General features: G+C 41.5%; 1 protein-coding gene across 1 annotated transcript in view; it reads left to right on the top strand.

The window, feature by feature from the left end:
- The first annotated feature begins 2,201 nt into the window (after window positions 1–2,201).
- The window catches only part of frem2a (FRAS1 related extracellular matrix 2a), a 54,885-nt gene continuing 34,861 nt past the window's right edge, over window positions 2,202–22,225 (top strand). Inside the window, exons 1-3 of the mRNA XM_046411358.1 lie at window positions 2,202–7,825; window positions 10,548–10,637; window positions 22,037–22,183. Coding sequence (XP_046267314.1) covers window positions 2,854–7,825; window positions 10,548–10,637; window positions 22,037–22,183 — 5,209 coding nt within the window. The 5' untranslated portion in view covers window positions 2,202–2,853. The remainder of the gene's footprint in view (window positions 7,826–10,547; window positions 10,638–22,036; window positions 22,184–22,225) is intronic.

Here is a 22,225-nt window from a genome sequence, read left to right as displayed (position 1 = left end):
TAGGCTCAAACCCCAGAATCTCCATGTGTGGCCTTATCACAGCGCAGCAGCTGCTGTGTAGAAGGAGCCCCATATCCCGCACTGTATGAATATGTCATAAATCTGCAGCTGGACATTCCAAAAATGTTGGTGCGCTTGGTGGGTTATGGGCTGCAGGCATGAGCTCAAGTTTTGCTGCTAATTAGTCAGATGGGAACTGAACAAACGTTCGAGAAACAGACATCCAGGCAGTCAAAATAATGGGTAAAAAGATGCTCATCATGCCATCATCATTTATATGTTCTCCTGTGGAAAATTATTGTGTGGGAAACAAACACTGTGGCTTAAAGGTCCAGGTGAAAATGTTCACAAGTCTCTAATTTTGTTGACTTAATAATGATCTTTAAATCCCTCCTTTGTTCCTCATCGCTGCCTCTGTCTCCCATCAGACTTTCACATTCAGTATAATCTGTCTAAATATAATCATGTCTCACAGTACAGATCCATGTATGTGAATGCTTGCTCTCATGTAGTCACAAGAATGTTCCAGCACCTATAAAGGGTATGACAGCTGGAAAAGACAGGGGTGCCATGTACTTTGAAATAACAAGGCACTAGAAGCCCTCTAATCACCTGGCATTTTAAATGTGGTTGGTGGTGAGTCAAGAACAGAACGTCTAGCCTTATGTGTGAGCATTTTAAAGCCTCAAGGCTATAAGAACATTTTGGAATATTTACAATATTCACGTTTGTATGAATATGTCTCATAATGGCATTGGTATGAGTTGTTACAGTGCTGATGCTCTGCCCCTCTCTGATGAATTTGAAATATAAAAAATATTTTGTGTTTCCCAGTAATTGTACAAAATGTTTGCAGAAACTTCTGACTGACATCTATTTGATTAATGGCAGCCATACTTTTTATCTAACCATAACAGCTGCAGAAGTCATTGCAAATCTCTCTCCACAAATACTGAATAAAAAAATATTCAGTAGAACTGTTTAAATGGCAGAGAACAGATCGCATCAAAAAGTCTGTTTGCAGAACACAGGGAGAGAAGAAGGTTTATTTTCTCATGACTTAGCCTTGACAGATATTCCAACTTGCTGCACAACTTTCCCCCCAGGACCACCAAGGTCTAGTATGATAGATTTTTATTCTTAAAAAACAATTTGCCACATTTTTGGTCCCTGACAGCTGAATGTATATTTCATGTCCCAGTACTGCTGCTTATAGCTATATTTTAGACTGGATTTTGTTCTTACATTATAATTTACTGATTTAGACTGACAAGGACAGGATTATTTATTTTATTTTATGTATTCTCCAGTCTAGTGGACAATGTGAGGTTTCTACAGCATCTTTTTCCTGCTCGAGGGAAGGTCAGAGTGTTTGAGAGGCTCTCACTCAATTGCTTATTCACCACAAAATAAACAAAAAGATGAATAAATGGATGAATGCATACATGAATAGGAACTAAATGAGCCAGCCTTTTACATCTATCAATTTATTCAAACTTAAAATTTCTGCAGTAAGTGTGGAACAAATGAGGAGGAACATTTAATAAGCCATCAACAAGCACACTAACGACTGTGTCCCTTTTTTTTTTTCAAGGAATACAGCCCAGAGCCCGAAGATCATCTCAACAGTATCACCTCTCATTCATATTTTATCTGTGGCCTAAATATAATTCATCCCTGCATTTGACTTATTTGCACTCATGGTTTTGACAGTACTATAGTCAAAATAATCAGTAAGTTCTATGCATTTTTGTTGCAGTCAAGATTGTCAAGAATTCCAGGAATGTTACAATGTGCAAAATCATCTGTAGTCATTGAATATGTACTAATGAGCATTTCTTTTTTTGTGGGGGGGGGGACTGGACAGCCTGAGAGTAGAGACAAGAAATATTTGGAAAGAGGGAGACACCGAGAGAGACATTAAACACTGATCCATGATCATACTGGAACCAGGTTCTTTGCAGTCAAGCAACGTGTGTCTTGATGCTTCACCAGGGTGCCCCTGAACTTTATTTTCTGAAGGTTTAAAAAAGAATCGGCCTAATTGTAAAAATTCTAAATGAACACTGGGACAGATTACGCTTTTAGTGCATAAATGATCTGTATTAATGTGCAAGAAACGGTTCCATTCATTAAAAATCAGCATTTTAAGAACTGTTTTATTATTAGTATTATTTTTGCAGTCCTTTTGTAGGTTATCATCAAAGCAGTAATATAACACAGTTGGTGCAGTTATTGAACTTTCTCTTGCAGACATAGCATGGAAAATATTTACAATCTCTGCTGCCCTCTGGGTTATAATTTTAACATTTCTTACCATTTCATCAGTGTCTGCGTGTCCACAGATGACACGATTATATGATCTGCGTAATACAGAGCGCTCGTGAGCAATAATTGAACAGGATATTTTCTTCAGGGCAGTACGATCTTGACGATCCGTTGTCATATTTTACAAAGACACAAGAAACTCAGCATTTGCACAAAACGTAATGAAACGCATCTGTGTAATTCAGCACATCTTCCAGTCTCCACCTCCCTGTGATTGTCAGCTGAACTGCCCATTGGCGGTAACGCTGAGGTAACAAGCCCTCTGAGCCCTCCAATATGTGCAGAGATGGGCGGTAGCGCTTTTACGCAGACTCTCGAGTGTCTGAAGTTAAAACTCATGCGCGCTAGTCTCGCTGAGTATGTCGTGGGTCCGGACTGATAGATGCGTGGGAGCCACCGTGTAGACATCCAGCGTACTCCCAACACTTTGGGGATTTTTACGTCTTCGAGTCAAAAAGACCGGAGCTTTTTTCAACATCACCTTGGCAGGGTGACTGTTTGGTTTGGATCACATCCGTTGCCAAGATGTTCTACAGACTTCTTCTGTGCTTTTCAGTAACAGGTATTGTTTTCGCGCAGCCTGATAGCACTGGATTATTTTACGCACTGAGATCTGAACTGTCAGAAGATGCAATCTTGGTGGCCAACAACGGAATACGTGTGCCTTTCGGGAGATCTGTCTTCATCGATCCCATCAATGATTTGGTGATTCAGACGCAGCCGGGAGACCGGTGCAGCATCACCGTTCTGGATAATGACCCGCTCTCACAGAGACCGGGCCATCTCTCTCCCAAAAAGTTTCCGTGTGATTTCGGTCCCAATGATGTGACCTACTCTCACTACGGGTCGAGAAGTCCGGCTAAAGACAGAGTGAGGCTGCAGCTCAGGTATGACGCGCAAACCGAAACCGTTATTATCCCGTTTATGATGGAGGTTGAAGTAGTTTTTACGCAGCTAGAGTTACTCACCAAAAACATGCCTCTCACGGTCGATAATCTGAAAGGGATCAGTAACCCAATAGATAAGAAGATCTTAGAGTTTACTTATGACAGAGACTCTCATAAATGCGAGGTGACATCCCTGTCTAGCGGCAGCGCGTTGCCTAGGTATGGAAGACTCATTGATGGAGGGAAACTTTCTAAAATGATGGACTGTGATGAATTCACACAAGCTGACATCCGCTATGAGCACACGTTTGAACGCAAGTCTCCCAACAGGGACTATGTTCCCATGGTTGTTGAGCTGCACGATAAGGAAGGAAATCTAGTGAAACAGGAGTATTTCCATCTTATGATTCGTATCAAAGAGGGAGAAGAAAACACTCCTCCCAAACCCAGCTTTGTGTCCATGATGATGATGGAGATCAGCCAGTTTGTCATGACTGCCCTCACCCCTGATATGCTGGCTGCTGAGGATGCAGAGTCAGATCCAGATGAGCTTATTTTCAACATCACCTCTCCCTTATCTTACGAAGAAGGCTACATAGTCAGCACTGATGACAGAAATCTCCCCATCACGTCTTTCTACCAGAGAGACCTACGTGATTTGAAAATAGCTTACAAGCCCCCCTCCATGGACTCAGACACTGAGAGAATTTTCCAGCTTGAGTTTGAGGTGGTGGACACAGACGGGGCCGTCTCAGACCCCTTTGCTTTTATGATAGTTGTGAAGCCGATGAATTCTATGGCCCCTGTGGTGACACGTAACACAGGTCAGCTTCTCTACGAGGGGCAGTCTCGGCCTCTCTTCAGTGTCCACAACTTGGAGATCAGCGACGAAGACAACCTGGACGCCGTCACCGTTACAGTAGTTGATGGGCTGCGCCACGGGAGCCTCATGGTGCTGGGCTCGCACAGGAAATTCTTCACACCTGCTGACCTTACAACGGGGGTTGTTGTGTACCAGCATGATGGCAGTGACACATACAGCGACAACATTGTCTTCAAGATGTCGGATGGAATAAATGAAGTAGAATTCCTTTTTCCCATTACAATAGTTCCCACTGATGATGAGCCACCGATTATAAATGCCAACACTGGCTTGGTGCTCTTCAAAAACCAAATGATGCCTATATCTCCTCTCATGCTCAGCGCCGCTGATATTGACTCTGAGGACTCAACTATTAAATTCACCATTGTCCCTCCCTTTTCCCCCATTGGCACAGTGCTCCTAAGGCAGTCAGATGCTCCAGAGGACCCCTCCTCTTGGAAGTTCAACGCTGAGGATGAAGTGTATGAGAAGGAGGTGACAGAGTGGCTTCAGAAAGATATCACTGACGGGAAGTTGTTTTACAAGCACACCGGCCCTCACAACACAGATACCATAATGGATCAGTTTGTGTTCACAGTTCAGGATGACAATGACCCCCCTAATCAGTCAGGAGAGAATGTATTTGTAATTCGTGTTTTACCCATAGATGATGTGCCCCCTGAGCTGTTCCCTGGCACAACCCTTCAGATGACCGTTCAGGAGTACAAGCTCACTCAATTCTCTAAAGAAGTTCTGCGCTACACTGATTTGGACTCTGAGGACCGTGACCTCAAGTACACAGTTATCCAGCCTCCAACAGATACAGATGAAAATAACCCAGTTGTGTTCGGTTCTTTAGTTCTGACAGACAGCCCAGACACAGAAGTCACTGAGTTCACACAAGCTCAAATTAACCATCATAAGATCTCCTACGGCCCCCCGGATGTTGAGCTTGGAATCACAGCCCACATCGTGCAGTTTCGTTACACTGTTGAAGACGCGGCTGGGAACAGTGTAGAAGGGGCTTTCACTATCTACCTCCAGCCCGTCAACAACAAACCCCCTCAGATTACAAACACTGGCTTTACTGTGTTTGAACGCGGCATGCACATCATCAGTATTTCTGAACTAGACGCCACAGACCTTGACACAGAGAGTAAACAGATTACCTTTACTCTAAGCCAGCCCCCTAAACATGGCCAAGTTCAAGTTCTATTCACTGACCTGGAGAAAAAAGGGGTTTTCAGACTTGAGGATATCGCTGAAGGGAAGATATCATACATTCATGGCGGGGAAGAGACATTAAGTGATGAATTTCAGCTGGATGTCAGTGATGGGATTCATGTCGTAACCGTGACGGTCAAAGTTAATGTAAAGCCTGTCGATGATGAAACTCCAACCGTCAGCCTTCCTGCAGGAACAGTCGGCTCTCTTATGGATGTGCTGGAAAACGGAGCCACAGAAATAACAACTAATGTCATTCAAGGCCACGATGATGACACAGATGACCTCCAGCTGACCTTTATTGTGGAAGATCCTCCAACTATGGGTGAAATATTGGTTAAAGGAGTGCCTGCCACTAGGTTTACACAGGCTGATATTATTAATGGTGTGGTTGTGTATGCACACACCGGTGGTGAAATAGGTCTCACTGCTCAGCAGGATGGATTCAATTTGACGCTCACAGACATGTCGGATGATTGGACTGTCGGTGGCAATAAGGTCAACGGAGTGCACGTTCGAGTCACTATCCTTCCTGTTGACAGCCAGGCCCCTGAGGTTGGAGTCGGGATTCAATTCAGTGTCATTGAAGGAGAGAAATACAGCATCGGTCCTCAGCACTTGAACGCTGATGATAATGATACTCCAACGGATGATATCCTTTGCACAATCATTGTCCAGCCCACTGCTGGCTATGTAGAAAATATATCACCTGCCCCTGGCTCAGAAAAGTCCAGATCAGGAACAGCTATCAGTGCTTTTACCATCAGAGACATCAGGGAGGGGAATATCTACTATGTACAGAGCATTCACAAAGGGGTAGAGCCAGTGGAGGACAGGTTCACATTTAGATGTTCTGATGGCATCAATTTCTCAGAGAACAATTTCTTCCCAATTGTTATCATCCCAGCAAATGATGAAAAGCCAGAGATTTATTTGAGGGAGATAGTTGTGATGGAGGGGATGAACATCGTCATTGACACTCCGATTCTGAACGGGGCCGATGTTGATATTCCACCTGAAGAGCTGATGTTCATCATTTCCAAACCTCCCAAACATGGTGCCATTTTAAACCAGCTACCCACAGGCTCAGTTTTAGTGACTAATTTCACATTAGAGCAGATTAGGGAGGCATCAAGTATTATTTATGAGCACGATGACTCAGAGACAACAGAGGACAGCTTTGATGTCACTCTGACTGATGGAAAGTACTCTGTGCAAAAAACAGCCATGGTTTTGATCGTTGCTGTTGATGACGAGACCCCCAGAATGCTGATCAACGATGGTCTGGAGGTGGAAATCGGCGAAACTAAAGAGATCAACAACAAAGCGCTCAAAGCAACCGATCTAGACTCAGATGACAGTTCACTCACATATATCATCCGGTTTGGGCCTGGCCAGGGTCTCCTGCAGAGAAAACTCCCATCCGGGTCTTTGGAGAACATCACACTGGGAATGAATTTCACACAAGCCGAAGTGGATGCAGGCCTTATACTTTACACACACAATGGTCAGGAAGGCATCCGAGACTTGATCAAATTCGACGTCACAGACGGCACGAACCCATTAATTGATCGTTATTTTTACATCACTATTGGCAGCATTGACACAGTGTTCCCTGATGTGGTCAGTAAAGGTGTGTCTCTGAAAGAAGGTGGCAGAGTGACTTTGACCACAGATCTTCTCAGCACCACTGACCTCAACAGCCCTGACGAGAACTTAGTTTTCACTGTCACACGGGCTCCTGTCAGAGGCCACTTGGAGTGTACAGATACTCCTGGGATTCCCATCGTGTCTTTTACTCAACTCCAGCTGGCTGGCAGTAAGATTTACTACATCCACACCTCAGACGACGAGGTGAAAATGGACAGTTTTGAGTTCGAAGTCACTGACGGCTACAATCCTATTTTCAGAACATTCAGAGTCTCTATTGTGGATGTTGATAATAAGAAACCTGTTGTTACTGTAAATAGTTTAGTTGTCGTTGAAGGGCAGATTAAGCTGATTACACCATTTGAGCTCACTGCTGAGGACCAGGACACGGCTGAGGCGCTGCTGAAATTCACCATTACCCAGCTGCCTGTTCATGGTAAACTCCTCTACAACTGGACCACACCCATCACCAGCTTCACCAAACAAGACCTCAATGAGAACCTCATCAGCTACAAACACGACGGAACCGAATCCTCAAAAGACTCTTTCTCTTTTACTGTCACTGACGGCACACACACTGACTTCTATGTTTTCCCCGACACCGTGTTTGAGACTCGACGCCCTCAAACCATGAAGATCACCATTGTGTCAATCGACAATGGCATCCCCCAGATTGTGGTGAATAAAGGTGCCCCCACGTTGAAGATCTTGGCTACAGGTCACCTGGGCTTCCCCATCAGCTCCAAAGTGCTGAGGGCAGAGGACAGAGACAGCAACCCGGCCTTCCTGGTGTTCCACATCACCACCCAGCCCCAACATGGTTATATCATTAACATGGGGCAAGGAAACAACTCCATCGACACATTTAGCCAAGGTAAGTCCTGAAAAACAAACACCCACCTGTACTGTAACATACAACATTTGCATGAATATTGCAGGTGTATGACATAATCAAATGACAATGACTTTAAGTGCTGTTCAGTGGTTGAGCAATACTTATTCTAAATACTTTTATTCCAACATAATAAAAATAATTACAAATTATTGTTGTTAAACAAAGTTAAATTTGTGTCACATACACACATAAAAATGCCCTTCCCCACTCAGACATCTTTAAAGTGTTTTTTTTTTTTATTATTTAACAAATGGAAATGGTTTTAATCATCATTTAATTAAATAATTATAATCTGCTAATGTTCAATGTAGTACTCTTTAACCTCCAAGAAAAAATGTTAAAAATCCCTGCAATGCTTTAAGTTTTGATTAATTTTTCACACTCCCGACCAAAGATTTTAATTTATGGAGTAATAATTATTCATATGTGTGACAAGTGCAGGCTTGGGAATTTCAAGAGTTAATTTGTGGGCCTGATTTAGATGTGCCTTGCTCATCAAATCATAATTAGCAGACGAAAGTTAGAGGGTGATGTTTTGCGCAAATGTCTTGTAGACGGTGAGAGATGAATAATTTATTATTTCTGCATCTCTGGGGAAATGTTCACATCCGATGTTCTCTACAGTGGTTTGTTAAATGAAGCAGGACAGAAGTAGAGGATCATGTGAAAAGGTCAGTGCAGACCTTTTAGAGACAGGATGGCATTTGAGCTGCTGGTGGTTTGATCAGGTCAGTTCAATTCGAAACAGTTCGAATTTATTGAAAGTTATGCGTCTTAAACTTTACAGCAAAATACATTTCCATTCACCGTACCAACACATAGAGTGAGATATGCCATCTGCACTGTGAATTTGAAAACATTTTTGCATGTGTGCATGTCTGTTTGCTGATAATCCACGATCGGGAGAACAATGCCACTGATTGAGGTTTAAAGCCATGCAATCAATGCAGTATTTCTTATCATGCTGGGGCAATTATGTGAACAAGTAAGAAAATTCACCTGCTAGTGCCACAGTTTGACATAAGCACAAACAGGGACTGAGAATACAAAGTGGAAAAAGAGCTCTTCAGTCTGCAGGAACCGGACGCTTCTGGCAACCGCTGTGCGGCTGTAGTCTCTGAAAAAAAGGGGTGGGGGGTGGAGGGGCACAGATGAGACAAGAGTGTAGCAAGAAAGAGAGGCTAAGGGGCAGAAAAGCGAGCAGAAAGAGCAAGCAAAGTGGAAGAGAGCTCAAATGAGGCGGGGGGGGCATGAGGAAAATAAAGAATGAGGAAAAGGGCGTGAGAGAGTGACTGAGAGAGAGCAAACAGGGTTGTCAGAAGACTCAGTCAGGTGAAAGAGACAATCCCTCACTCTTTATTTACCCATCCTATTTCGAGGGCACATCTCATGAGGCATTCTCTTTAAATATTTGATGAACACTGTGGCCCTGGTTCACGGTGTTGACTTTATATTTGCAAGGTCCTTGGGTTCAAGGCTGCGTCACAACACTCGGAAGAACATCCTTTTCCTGCTGCTTCTCTTGTACGATCAGATCGATACTCTCAAATATGAAAAGATGAACACTAAACTGAAAGAGTAACGGTACTTTCGCATCACTGTGTAATGTAAAAATGTAAAATGGTCATAGTGGGACATTTTTTTGTCTACGTCTTCATGTTACAAGGGAAGAATGAGAGGCAGCAATGACAGGAAGCTAACAGGTTTAAGACGCATCCCAGCCAGGAGTCAGGGATTTACACTTTTATGAACCTCCTTCCATTGCCATCTATTATTGAAGGAGGTGGTTCGCAGGGGCCAGGCCCTTTCACAGTCTCGATGATTTTTCTGCACTGCAATAGACTTTTCTGGAGAGTGGTGGAAAAAATGCTGCCGGAACCCTGTAATTCAGAGAACTTAGGAAAACAGCTGTTGAAGTGTAGGTGCCCGCCGCAATCCTGTTTTTAACATTCTTACCCTGTCTGTCATTAAAAGATTCACTGTCACCTGGTTTTCAGGGCTGTTGACACAGGAAACTGGCAGGTTCAGGATTTAAAAATTTTCTGCTGGTGTAGCTTGTGCTGCCCTGGATTTGAGGTTGCGGCCTTATCGTCCTGGATTACGGATGCATGACTTTCAGAATGCTCTTTCTGGTAGAAAATTGTTCATGCTGAGTGCTGATAAGCAACTGAAACAGTGTGATACTAGAGACCTGCTGTTACTGCAGCTGATATGGTGCTGAAGCGGGACAGCTTCCATCTTTGAACAATTATTCGACAGAGAGAGTGTTTGAACAAACCATAAAGCCATAATACAACTTCAAAGTCTGTTTGAGGCTTTTTCTGTGGCCGCTGTGAATGTCTTTTATTCTTAAAATGCAAATTGTTTCATAAATATATATTTTTAATTTTGGCAAGGGCAAATCTCTTCGATAAACAATGTATAATTTAGCTGTCACCCTGCTTAAAGTTAAAGGAAAGGAGAATTTTCATTATGCATCACCTCACATTGACATGACAGTGTAACCCTTCAGCTTAAAATGCAGAGTGGCCCTCATTTGCATTCTTTCATTAATTAAAAAAAGATTTACTGCTGTTGGCTTGTCATTTTGATTTCTTGTTTGCTTTCCTTTGTTGGTTTTGAGGTGACCGGGGTTGTACCATATTGTATGTTTATCAAGCCCCTGATTTATATGCCTGTTTTTTTTGCTTTCCTGTTACAGCTGATATCGATGACCTGAACATCTGCTACGTGCTACGGAAAGAAGAAAATGCCACTTCTGATCTCTTCCATTTCTCCGTGGAGGATAACGGTAAGATTTCGCCAGTCTAACTTTTTATTTACACTGAGACTTTTTGACCCTTCTTTTTATAGACTTCACACTGCATGAGCAGAATGGGCCTTGAACACATTGCGAAATAACATTTCAGCAAAATGTTAAAAGATACAAATTGGCTTAAGTGAAGATCAAACCTGTCACATTTTGGCACTGTATGGCCTCTCTAACCTTTAGACTCATCCCCTCAGTTCAATCTGTAACTCTCCTCTTTGTGTTTACGGAGTAGATGTCAGGGTTCAGAAAATCACTCATTACTCGTACAGTAACTCACAACTCTTGACTGTGCTGAACCTGCGAGACAGCTGTCAAGAATCGCATTTTTGCTCATAGTAAGTTTATTTATGTTGAGTGTTCCTGACAGGTAGGGTAAAGAGTATTTTAGATGTGTCTGTGTTTTCATTCATAATCACTGAGCTAAATGAAAGCCAGATTCAGATGACTGATATGTGTGCAGACTTCATTTAATTCACTGTTTGGGTCAACAGAGGCCCTTCTTTGGTATCTGTTTTCTACAAACGATGCTACACCATATTAGCATGCTGGTGAAGTGATAAGGCTTCTGGGTCCATTAAAGACAGAAAACATATTTTTGTGGTGCTGAGATTAACACGCATCATTTTCACAGTTCAATGATTTAATGAGACTCCCGTTATAATTTGTCAATATGACTGCAGGATGTGTCAGGTAGTATTACTGTATATTCTGTCTTGATGCAGGGTTGATTTCTCAGGGGTTTCGTTTGGCAGCACTGAGAAGAACAAATTTGTATTTCTGTTGAAAATACAAGTCACACACATAGATATACATATTATAGATTAAAACTCTGACTTGTTCAGTCTAAACAGTGCTCACGTCAGTATTGCTTCCAGAAGGCTTAGGATGACTCTTGTGCATAGGGCCATGAGCAACTTCAGCGGCATTATAACTGTGTGTCATTTCCTGATTTATGTACATGAAATTGCTACTTTAAAATCTGTGCATTTTGATCTATATGTCTGCTTGCAATATGCGTGAAATCAGCATCTACTTACTGAGCCAGCGGTCAATTAAGCAATCAGCGACTGGCAGTCTCGTATAGGAATTTTCTGTGAGTGAAGGCTCTGGAAAGAAATTCAAATGTTGTAGCTGGAACAGAGTCATTTATGAGGTAAGCATTTACATAGGCTGCAATCAAACTGAAACTGAGAAAATGCTTTGGGTATATATATCAGCGGGCCCAAAGAACAAAACATATGCAAGAGTGACAACGCAATCAGTCTCAGTCTTGTTAGAAGCAAATTTCCTTATTGTTTACTTGTGTGTAACCTTGGGGGGCCTTCATAACCAATAAAACTAATGATGCCCACAATGAGTACTTTCATAAAGCATCATGGCCACGGAGCCACAGTTCCCATTCTACACGTTTAGTTATTACTGACTCTGCTCTCTTTTGCTTTCTTATTTTTGAACCAATGGAGATGTGTTAGCCCTTTGCCTGCTGTCACCACAGGTTAATTACATTTTCTGAACTCCACTGCAACCTTATTGTACTGCACATCTTATACAACTTGTTCATGAAAATGATACGCCTGTTTATTTGTGCACACTTTTTTAGGTTTTAATGGACTCTTGGTTCTCTCAGTCTGCTCATATTCCTCCTGGATGATCAGATATGGAGGCGCTGTATTAAACACTAAGCACTCACAGAGCAATTGATGCAGGAACCCGTAAGCCTCCCATCACTGGGGTATTTAAATTTAATGGACTATGCTGAGAAATCCTCAGACTCACATTCAGAAACTCAGCTAAATAACACATAGCCTCTCAGTGAATCACAAGACTGCAAGACTTTGTGTTCGGTGTGGAGGTCACTTATCAAGGTTATTTTGTACATCTCCAGAGTTGTTTCTATTCTTCAGTTACAATGGGTATTAGCAGTCCTGTTTAACTACTCTGTACTTCAACCATCAACATCAAACAATAAATGAGTACTCCGCTTCACACGAGAGGAAAACCATGTATTGCACTTTCTGTCTGAAAATGTGAATAGAAGTTCTGTGAAATAGCCCTAAACTTATTTTTAAAGACACATCTTCTGAACTGTGGTGCTACGGCACTTAAAAGAAAGTGCTAATGCGTAGAACAAGAACAGTTCCTTTATGTACATGAAAAGAGAAAGACTGACTTATGTACATTGTATATACGCCTGTAAAAATTTTGTCTTCTCTTTTTTTCTCTGCTCTTGGCAACCGTCTGGCCTCTAGGCTTTTAAAAGAAGATCCCCCAAAATTAACTCCTCCTACCTACAAGCCTCTGTTTTAAAGGAAGTAAGCAATATGCTCTTAATGTACACATGACCAGGCACACATATATAGGCATTATAAAGATATGTTAAAACACTCTTCCAGATGTGCACTGGTATACACTCTTGCAAACAATCTGACACAAGCATGCACAGCAGGGCTCAGAGGGGTAGCTGCAGGCTAAGGAGCAGTCTGGCCTCCAGCACAAAGACGTGTTTGATATTTAAGAGCCCAGGCAGCATTGTGGGTAATGAGAGCCCTGGGCGTTTGAGCTGAGTAGAGCTCCAAGGCAGCCACTGGTAATTATATGGCCCTATTACAGGCTCATCTACAGGGGAAGAGTGACAGGAAGCACCTTCTGTGTCAGGTTGAGACCAGGTGGGACCACTATAGTTAACTGTAATAGGCTGGAACACAGTTTGTTTCCCAGGCCTCTCTTTGGCTGTGGGGTGAACCGATAACATAATAAAGCAGCAGGAAACAACAGAAATTACAATGATTGTATGAAAATTCTGAAAAAATAAAACCAAGGGAGGGCAGTAAATTGTTGTATGGGAGAAACTGGAAGTAAAGATTGTTGGGTCCTTTTGCTTGAAAAACTGCTTAAACCTACACTTTCTGTAATCAAACGTCTAAAAGATGAGGGACAAAATCTTATAATCCGCTTGGGTCAGACAAATTAGATCGCGGACCCCCATGACCCCAATTTGTGTGATGTGGGGTTTTTGACATGGAAATTTTTAGGAACCACTGGACTAATTGATTAAACAATGGCTTCAGTTCTACTCAACGTGTTCACTGCACTGCAATAACACATCACACATATTTCCTCTTATCTCTAGTGGTGTAGATAGTTTTGTTTCATTCATCCAGGTTTTTATTCATCCAGATCTCAAAGACTCCACTGTCACTGACAGTACAATGCAGTTGAATTATGGTGCTCGCAGCACTAAAAACATACATTTAAACATTTAACAGCAACATACCTGTCTATAATAACCACGGATCTCTTTACTGTATGATTTTTTTTTAAAGGAATATCTCATTTATGTGAGAATATATGACAATAACCTTGTAGATACATACACAGAAAGATCTTTTCTGAGAAGAACACTGGCATTTTTCCACTCCAACTCTCTTCACATTTTGTCTCTTTATCTGTATGCTTCTCCTCCCACTGCAAACCATATTGATCGCCGCAATAGAATTGTTTGATCCCATCTTTATCTCTGCTTGACCATGAGCAGCATGATGTACCACCGCTTATTCAGGAGTTACAGCGTCAGTATATCCCCTTAAAGCACCCCCTGCTGCTACACTCACTGCACCCAATATACATGCACTTTGTGTCTGTCCAAATTTCTCTCGAATGTAATACAATACTTTCCGTGTTAACTTCTTCCTTGTTAGTGTTTGAAAACCAGCTATCACTGCGAACTGTTCTGCAAGGACACCAGTTCTTTATCATCAGTCTTGTTTGTGCACGTTGTGTGACTGAGTGTCAGTCTTCTGTGGCTCTGTGGCCTTTTTTTCTCCTCTCTTCTGAAGGCCTTTGTTCATAAAAAGTAGTGTGAACACTTCAGATGAAGTGATCTCCTTGTACTGCCCTCTTCTCTGTTAACTGATAAGCTTAGCAAATAATTTATGCGCATGCAGACTTTCTTGCTAATGGATGAAAAAAAATCAGTCCCTGAAAAAACAAAAGAAATGAATGGGTCCAGTTTAAACTGCTTCTACATAATAACTTTTAAATTGTAAGGCGTACAATGACTCCCAGCAGCTGAGAAATTTGAAATCAGCCATGAATGTAAATGGCATGTCTGGATTTTGTCATATTTCTGAAACAGAAAAAACTTTCTTTAGTTTGAACTGAAACAGATTTGTTGCATGATAAACTTTTCCCAGTCCTCTTTGAATGTATCTCACCTGCTTCAGGTGCTAAATTTAGATGTGAAAAAATTAAACAACAAATTAGAGGCTTAAACTGGATATCACCATGACCACAAATGGAGCGGGTTAATCCCTCGACCTTTTTTTTATTTTGTTGTTGTTGTTGTTGTGAACCCGTCCACCAAAGTTTACTAATCAGTGAAGAATTGGAAGGCAATACATCAGCATGCAGCACAGACTGACACACACACTAACGCGTCCCCTGGCTTTAGGAGAGAATTCTCTTTATCTGTCGGCATTCAGGAATTTACTGTCACTCACTTCTCCCAGGGCCCAACTCTCCTATCTTTATCCCCTTCATCTCTCCCTTCTCACACTGTCAGTCTTAGATCTTGTTGGATGTGTTTTATTCATTTTCCATTCTTTTACTCCGCTCAGCATCCGTGTTCATTATATATTTCGTTCTTTAGTGTTATTTTTGTCTATTTCGCTGCCGATCATCGGCCCCTTTTCCTCTCGAGGTACAGTCTTAATATTTTGCCCTCCTGTCTCCCCGAGTTTAATCTCAAACATGCTGTGGTTTATTGTGCCGAGTGCAGACTCTGTCCCTGGCATCAGGACTTGGTTTTACTGTCACACCCTCGCTGTCTTTTCCTGCTGTCTGCCGTGTTTATCTGTCAGCGCTGCAGCTGATGGATCTCTCTGTTGTAGGATTACAGCACGTTCTGCAGTCGCGAATGTCACTTGCGATGATCCGCATCTCATTAGAGGACTGAGATGAGAGTGTGAGACTTGTTGAGGGATGTGAAGGAGTTTTTCATCATGTTAATCATCTTTCATTCTGTGTTTCTCTCCGCTTGTCAGCCAACATTTGACATGTAAATACACGAGCGTGACCAAACACTCTCTAATCTCAAGAATAAGCAAAAAACTGCATCTTTTCAGCATTTATTTTGTCTTCTTCTGTTTTACATTTTGGACTATAGGAATACATTACTAATTAATTATTGGTATCAGATTATCTCTTTTTTGATCTTTTTCTGTTACCCTTTTTCCCCCCACAAAGACATTTTGCCCTTTTTTTCATAACAGTTGGTGTTTTCATCTAATTTTCACTCAGTTCTTTCTCCTTTTTACATGTTCCCTAATCAAAATGAAAGTGTAGAAAAGTGACAAAATTCCAGCTAACACAAAATCTCATTCTCTGCGTGCCAGTCTTACCATCTTTGTATTTCATTTTTAATGGATCTTAATGGACCTTTAATTTATATTTAAATCATTTAAGCCTTTCGCTGTGCAGTGCTACTGTATTTGCATTCCTCTGCTCACATAAAAGCACCCAGCACTAGGGAGCTGTTGTGAGCTCTGCTTTATTATTTGTACTTTGAAATCCTCTAATAAAAACCATACATCTAAAAGCAAACATTACGAAAGCCAGTGAAGCAAAGCTGAGCATTTTCAGGCAAAATCAATTTTTGTTTTAAAGAGTTTGAGGAGATAATGGAAGGAAATGAGAGCAGAGCGGAGAAAAAAAGTGTCAAAGAAAAAACGAGAGAGTTCACTCGCAATTTTATCTCCGTGCTCAGACTCAGTTTGCTCTCATGAGTGCCTGTAACCTTCCTGAGATACATTAAACTCATCCCTCTGTTAAATATTATATTGGTGGCATGGGGAGACTTGTGCTGGAGCTGGAGTGATGAGTGTACTGGAGTTCTGACTCTGTGATGAGCATACAGGAGAACAAGTGCTTTTAGGTGTTGTCTTTCATCTGACAGTCATGCAGACATGCAGGCACTTACACACAGATACAGATGTATGTATGCACACACACACACACACACGCACACAGCTGTACAACTGCAGAAGACACATGCATACACCTTAAGGAAGCCACCACTTCTTTGTCCCCAAGCCTTGTCCCTCTAAGCTATGCCCAGGGTCCTATGTGGCTGTCTTTGTAGACATCAATGAAAAACCTCACGGTTATTAAGTGTATCACAAGTACTTCAAAGGAGTGAGGATTCTCTGCCCTAGATGTCAGTTTCTTACGGTTTCATGTGCAAGGTCGCTTAAGGTGTTTATGCAGCACAGTCATGCCTGATGGGTGTTGAATGTAGAGTGGAAACAATTCCTGCACATTATTCTGTCACACGCAACTTTTATCTCCTTAGGGTGTGTGGGGCAATGTATGTGGACTTCACTTCCTCTGTAGCCCACAGGCACACGCAGCCACACATGCACAATCACATACATTATATAATATTCAACTCACAGATATAAACAGCAGCCATATATTCGTCCTGGCATTTGGTCTGGTGTGACATCCTGTGAAGTGACTGATCAAATGCAATATAAATAATCTCTACATTCATTTAAAGTGGCAGTCCAGACAGTCAAAACCTACTAAATCCTGGTAAATTAACAACACAGACCCCTTTCAAACTGGACAAAAGAACCCAGTAACACCCAGTATTATCTGTTTTTTGTCTTCAGTGGCAGAGCATGTGAATGTCATTCATTTCCAGGCCAAAGGACCAGCTCCTGTTGGCAGTGAATGAAACATGACACACAGGTGGATGCCAATTTTCATCCCTTTTTCAGAGTGATGAAGTTCCAGACATTAGCATGCAAATAGCTTTCCATCTGTCTTCTGTTCATGCAGCGCTTGAACATCATTCAGTCAGTATTGGGTTTGAAAGAGAGACTTAAATTAAAGATCTAAAAAACAAAGTAACCCCTGCTTATTGTCATTGGCCTCCAAACTGCTTTCTACTGTTACTGCCTTATTTTTAGTGGATTGGCACACATTTTAAAAACCTGCACTTTTAAGCTAAGCTTGTTGTAAAAAAGGATAAAGAAACCTCATACACATAGGCTATATCTTGCCCTCGAGTTGAGCAGTATTTTAAATGCTTGAGTTTGCCAAAGACCATGAATTCATGGTCAGCCTCTTGATACCCCACTTCACCTCAGGAGATATCTGCTGTGTAAATGTAATAACACATACAGACAGACATATACAATGAACACAAACATAATGGTGCTGCTAATGCACCCATAAAATGACCTGCTTTCAGTCTGATATATGCATGGCCAAACACACACATAGAGACACTCCTTGTATAAGAAAGAACCAGCTGAGTGCAGAACCCATCATAATCTTTGTGATCCTCTTTGCCACTAGTTGCACACATGCAAAGCCTCCCAGTGTTAGTACTATGCCTGCCACACATCTGTCAGGATAAACTAAAAGGCATCCCCCTGAGGGGGAGTGAGATATTTGTAGTTTGTCAGCCACCAAAATTTATGTAGAGAGGCACTCATGTCAGGATGGTGCGTGGGTTCTTATTACTACTGAAATATTACTGCTGGTCTATTTTAGCGGAGTGTTGCAGCGCTTCACATGCTAGACTTTTCATGAAAAGGAACACATTGCCAACTGAATAAATAGCAGATTTAGTGATTACTTCCTAGTTCAATGGTTCTGGAAAGTTTTCCATGACAATACCGTGTTTGTCAGTTGCATATAGCTGTTTGGATGCCAGTTGCACTGGGAGCTGGGGACTCGTCTACAAAGGAGTACAGAAGGCAGATGGAGACGTAACAGTGAGGGAAGGGCCGCCAGCAGAATAGATGTACTGAGCAGCAGACGGCATCGCCTTGCTGTGAAAAACTTCCTTTGATTTTGGGTGTGAACTCTCAGGCACACACAATCACACACACACACACACAGAGTTTAGCTGAAGCTAATCCCACATTTGCTTTGAATGAAAAATAAAGTCAGTAAAACTCAACATTTATTTATCTGGTGATGTTACAGTACATCCTCCAGCTGCTTCTGCACAACAGTCCAGCACAAAGAAGGCTGGACTCATACAGGATAGGCACAGGCCAGGCCTTATTCTGAAAGTTCCACCTTTATGTTTGTGTGCTACACATAAATGTCAGTTATGTTTATTGGACAAGCATGAATCTGTTTGAAAGGGCACTTTCAGGGAGGTTCATCTAAAGATTTAATGTGCCAGTTCTGAAACTGCTGTCCCTGTCAGGTTGCAGGTTGAATGCTCTATTTTCTGACTGTTGTGTTTTTATTACCTGACAGTTTCAGTCTGATTTCTTTGCTTTCTCATGAAGGAAACATATTGTGTGTGTAAAAGTAGTAAGTATGTAAAATTGTAATCTGAAAAGTACTTAGTAACTAATGACATCAGACAAAGGTACTAGAGTAAAAAAAATACAATATTCCCCTCAAGTTAAGTACAATACTACAGTACACTAGTACTTGTAAATGTACTAGTGAAATTAAATGTAAGGGCACTCCTTACTCAGTGACATACAGATACCAGTAAAATGGTCCTAGTGGTAGTTGATTAGTTAGTTGGTTGATGTAGTGATAATTGCAATGTGCTGCAGTGTGTGTATTACTGTGTATGAAACAAAGCTTAGTAACAGTTACAATCTATTTTGATTTCAGTCAAAGAAACATCAACTGTGGGACCCAGTATTAATAATTTCAGGATATAATTCTTGCCATCTTTCCCAGTTGTTTCATTTTTCTGAACTAGTTTCCAGTTTGCTCTTGAGCTGAGGCAAACATGTCAGGCCTTTGGACTCAGTCAGTTCAGAATGGTATCAAGAATTTTGTAATAGTTCTTGCTTAACAAAATCAAAACTTTCTTTCAGCTCCACTTTGACTTTCACACTGATGTCTCTTAACTTTACATGGCCTCAAGTTTAATGACTTGAAAGACTTGATCCCAAAGTGTGAGAGTCTTGACTAGTGCCTAGCAGCATTTTCAGAAACAGAGCAGATATTCAGGCCTATGTGAAGGTCAGCAGCACTCGTTTTGATGTGCTTTTGAATGGAGGCTTGTGCCTTGGATTTCTTATACATGTAGGGATAAAAAATATATTGTACATACCATTAAAAAAGGAATTTTGTAGAAAAAAGACAGGTGTTGGTTGGTTGGTTGAGCTAAAAGGGCTAAAAGGATAAAGATATTCTACATATATTTATAAGAAAGACAATATATATTGCTAACATCCTTCATGCTGAATTACCAATTTATCAAAACCATATAGTTCAGACTTTATTGACTCTATACTACGTTATCTGACTCAGGAGCTGACTGTTGTTCTCAGACCATGTTCGAGGTATGATGAGCATAAGGTAAAAACCAGCAGGTGTAACACACTTTGGGTCACGGACATCACACAGACCAACTGCAATCATTATCACAATGTCTTGAGCTTACATGGCTTTCAATTTTAACCATTTGTGATTATAAAATACTCTCTACTGACTGGGCAGCTGTCAGCAAGTACTCTGTAAAGTAGTCACTACTTCACAAAGCCAGCATCAAAAAGTTTTTCTCTGCAGATTTCTCAGAATGTCATGGTCCTTTAAATTTTCTGTACAGGAAGTATGATCCCTAATGGGCTCAGAAAACCCATGTGGGGAGATTTTGTTTGGAAAGACTTTGAAAGAGGGTGTAAGTTGAATTTAGCTCTATTGAGGATGATTTCAAAAGCTTTTTTTTTGTGTATGGTCAGCACATGTGAGAGGCCTTTTATCCTTTTAAAGGCTGGAGGAATGAGACAGTCTGAAGCCCACTGACTCAGATCCCTGTTGTCTGTGCACACACACGCACACAAGCACGTGCACTTTTTCAGGCAGTTTATGCTGTATATCAGGGAGCTGAGATGAAAGTCAAGGTTGCAGTGAAGTCAGAACTGAAGAATTGTGCGTGTTTGCGTTGGTGTATGTGTGCGATTTTCAATTTGCGCCCACTAAGTGAAGCCTGAAGTTGGCCTACAGGCTTTTTGGAGGATACATGAGCTCTGATTATATTAGGTGTCTCCTCACCTCGGCATGTTGTAAAGTCTGCCAAGCCAGAATGTGCTGAACTTTTCACCTCTGCTGCGTTTTAACACCGGTGTTAGAGCTTTATTCAAACACAGAGCTACACCTGCATGTGTAGTTAGTTGTGCAGGAGGAGGGTGTCAACTCCGCTCTTTATTATACTATTTATGATAGCCTATTGAGCAGAGTAGGACTTGCTCTTATTTCGCTTATGTCACGGAGTAGCACCGCCTTTTTTGCACAAGTGTGTGTGAAAAAGATGCTGGCATTTTTTGACCTCTGACAATGATGAAGTTGAAGTGCTGCGCTGTGTGCGCTTTTAACAGCTTTACTGCTACAGAATTTAAGAGGAATAAATGACATGAAAGAACAAAATGCTTCAAAATGGTCTTCAGCAGAGCTAAATGAGGTTTTCTTTCAGACAGCCTACACACAATGTTTGCACAAACAGCCCTCCACCTCTTTCCCTTTTACAGTAAAACACACACACTCAGGCGTTTAGTCTAACATTCACAGGAAGGCAACACACAGTTAGGCATTGTTCATCACCACACAAAACCAGTAAAGGAGGGACAACCCCACCCTCACTTCTTTTATTTCGGTGTTACGGGGTTCTTCTTTCACTATCGCATAACTCCATCTTTTCCCCCTGCAGGTGGGTAAATTAGCCACACAAAACAGCATCCTTCCTGTCCGCTTGCTGAAGTAGCAGCTATTGAGTAGTCCTATTAGCCCCCACTAACACGACCATTTACTGTGCAAACCCTCCCTTAATAACACCGATTGCCTGGTGTTCTCAGGATGATGCGCTATTTTAGAGCAAAACAAGTTACAGTTCAACAAAAGAAAATTTGAATTTAACTATAGTGTTCATGAAAAGATTGGATATATGGTGGTATTGCGAGGTATCTTTGATGTGTCTGTAAATATTCTGCAGCATATTTTGTGAACATTTGGACTGCACATTGAAGATAATTAGAACACTTTTTCTTCATTACAGTTTTGCTGTAATTGCCCCCTTCAGTCACAGAGGTTCTCTTCATAGCTTCCTTTCCAGTTCATATAGAATATTGAGCTCTGTATTTGGTTTTCAAATCAGAGAAATGAATAAGTTACAGTCCCACCTCAGTGCATATGGTTTTCCCACAGAAATAATAAACAGTATGTTTGTGCATAGGGTCATTTAGAAAGCAACACATTCTGTCAGCTTTTGCGCATAAAGAAGAAACTGATAATGAGAGACTTTATTCTTCAAATGAAATATTAACAAAAATAACAGCATGTGACAGTGCAGTTTACAATGTAAATGTATTTATGTTTCTATGTAATTTGTCCAGGTGGGAACAAGCTCAAGGGACAGCAGTTCCGACTGGACTGGGCCTGGATCTCTCTGGAGAAAGAGTACTACGTGGTGGATGAAGAGGACAAGTTCCTGGAGGTGGTGCTCAAGCGGAGAGGTTACCTGGGGGAGACGTCTTTCATTGGTTAGTCTGTCTGTCTTCTCTGTCCTCATCTCCCTTCCTTTC

This window comes from Scatophagus argus, chromosome 14, assembly GCF_020382885.2.
Source record: "Scatophagus argus isolate fScaArg1 chromosome 14, fScaArg1.pri, whole genome shotgun sequence".
NCBI lineage: Eukaryota > Metazoa > Chordata > Actinopteri > Scatophagidae > Scatophagus > Scatophagus argus.
The sequence above is the reverse complement of the archived record's forward strand: the minus strand, read 5'-3'. Positions and strand labels throughout refer to the sequence as shown.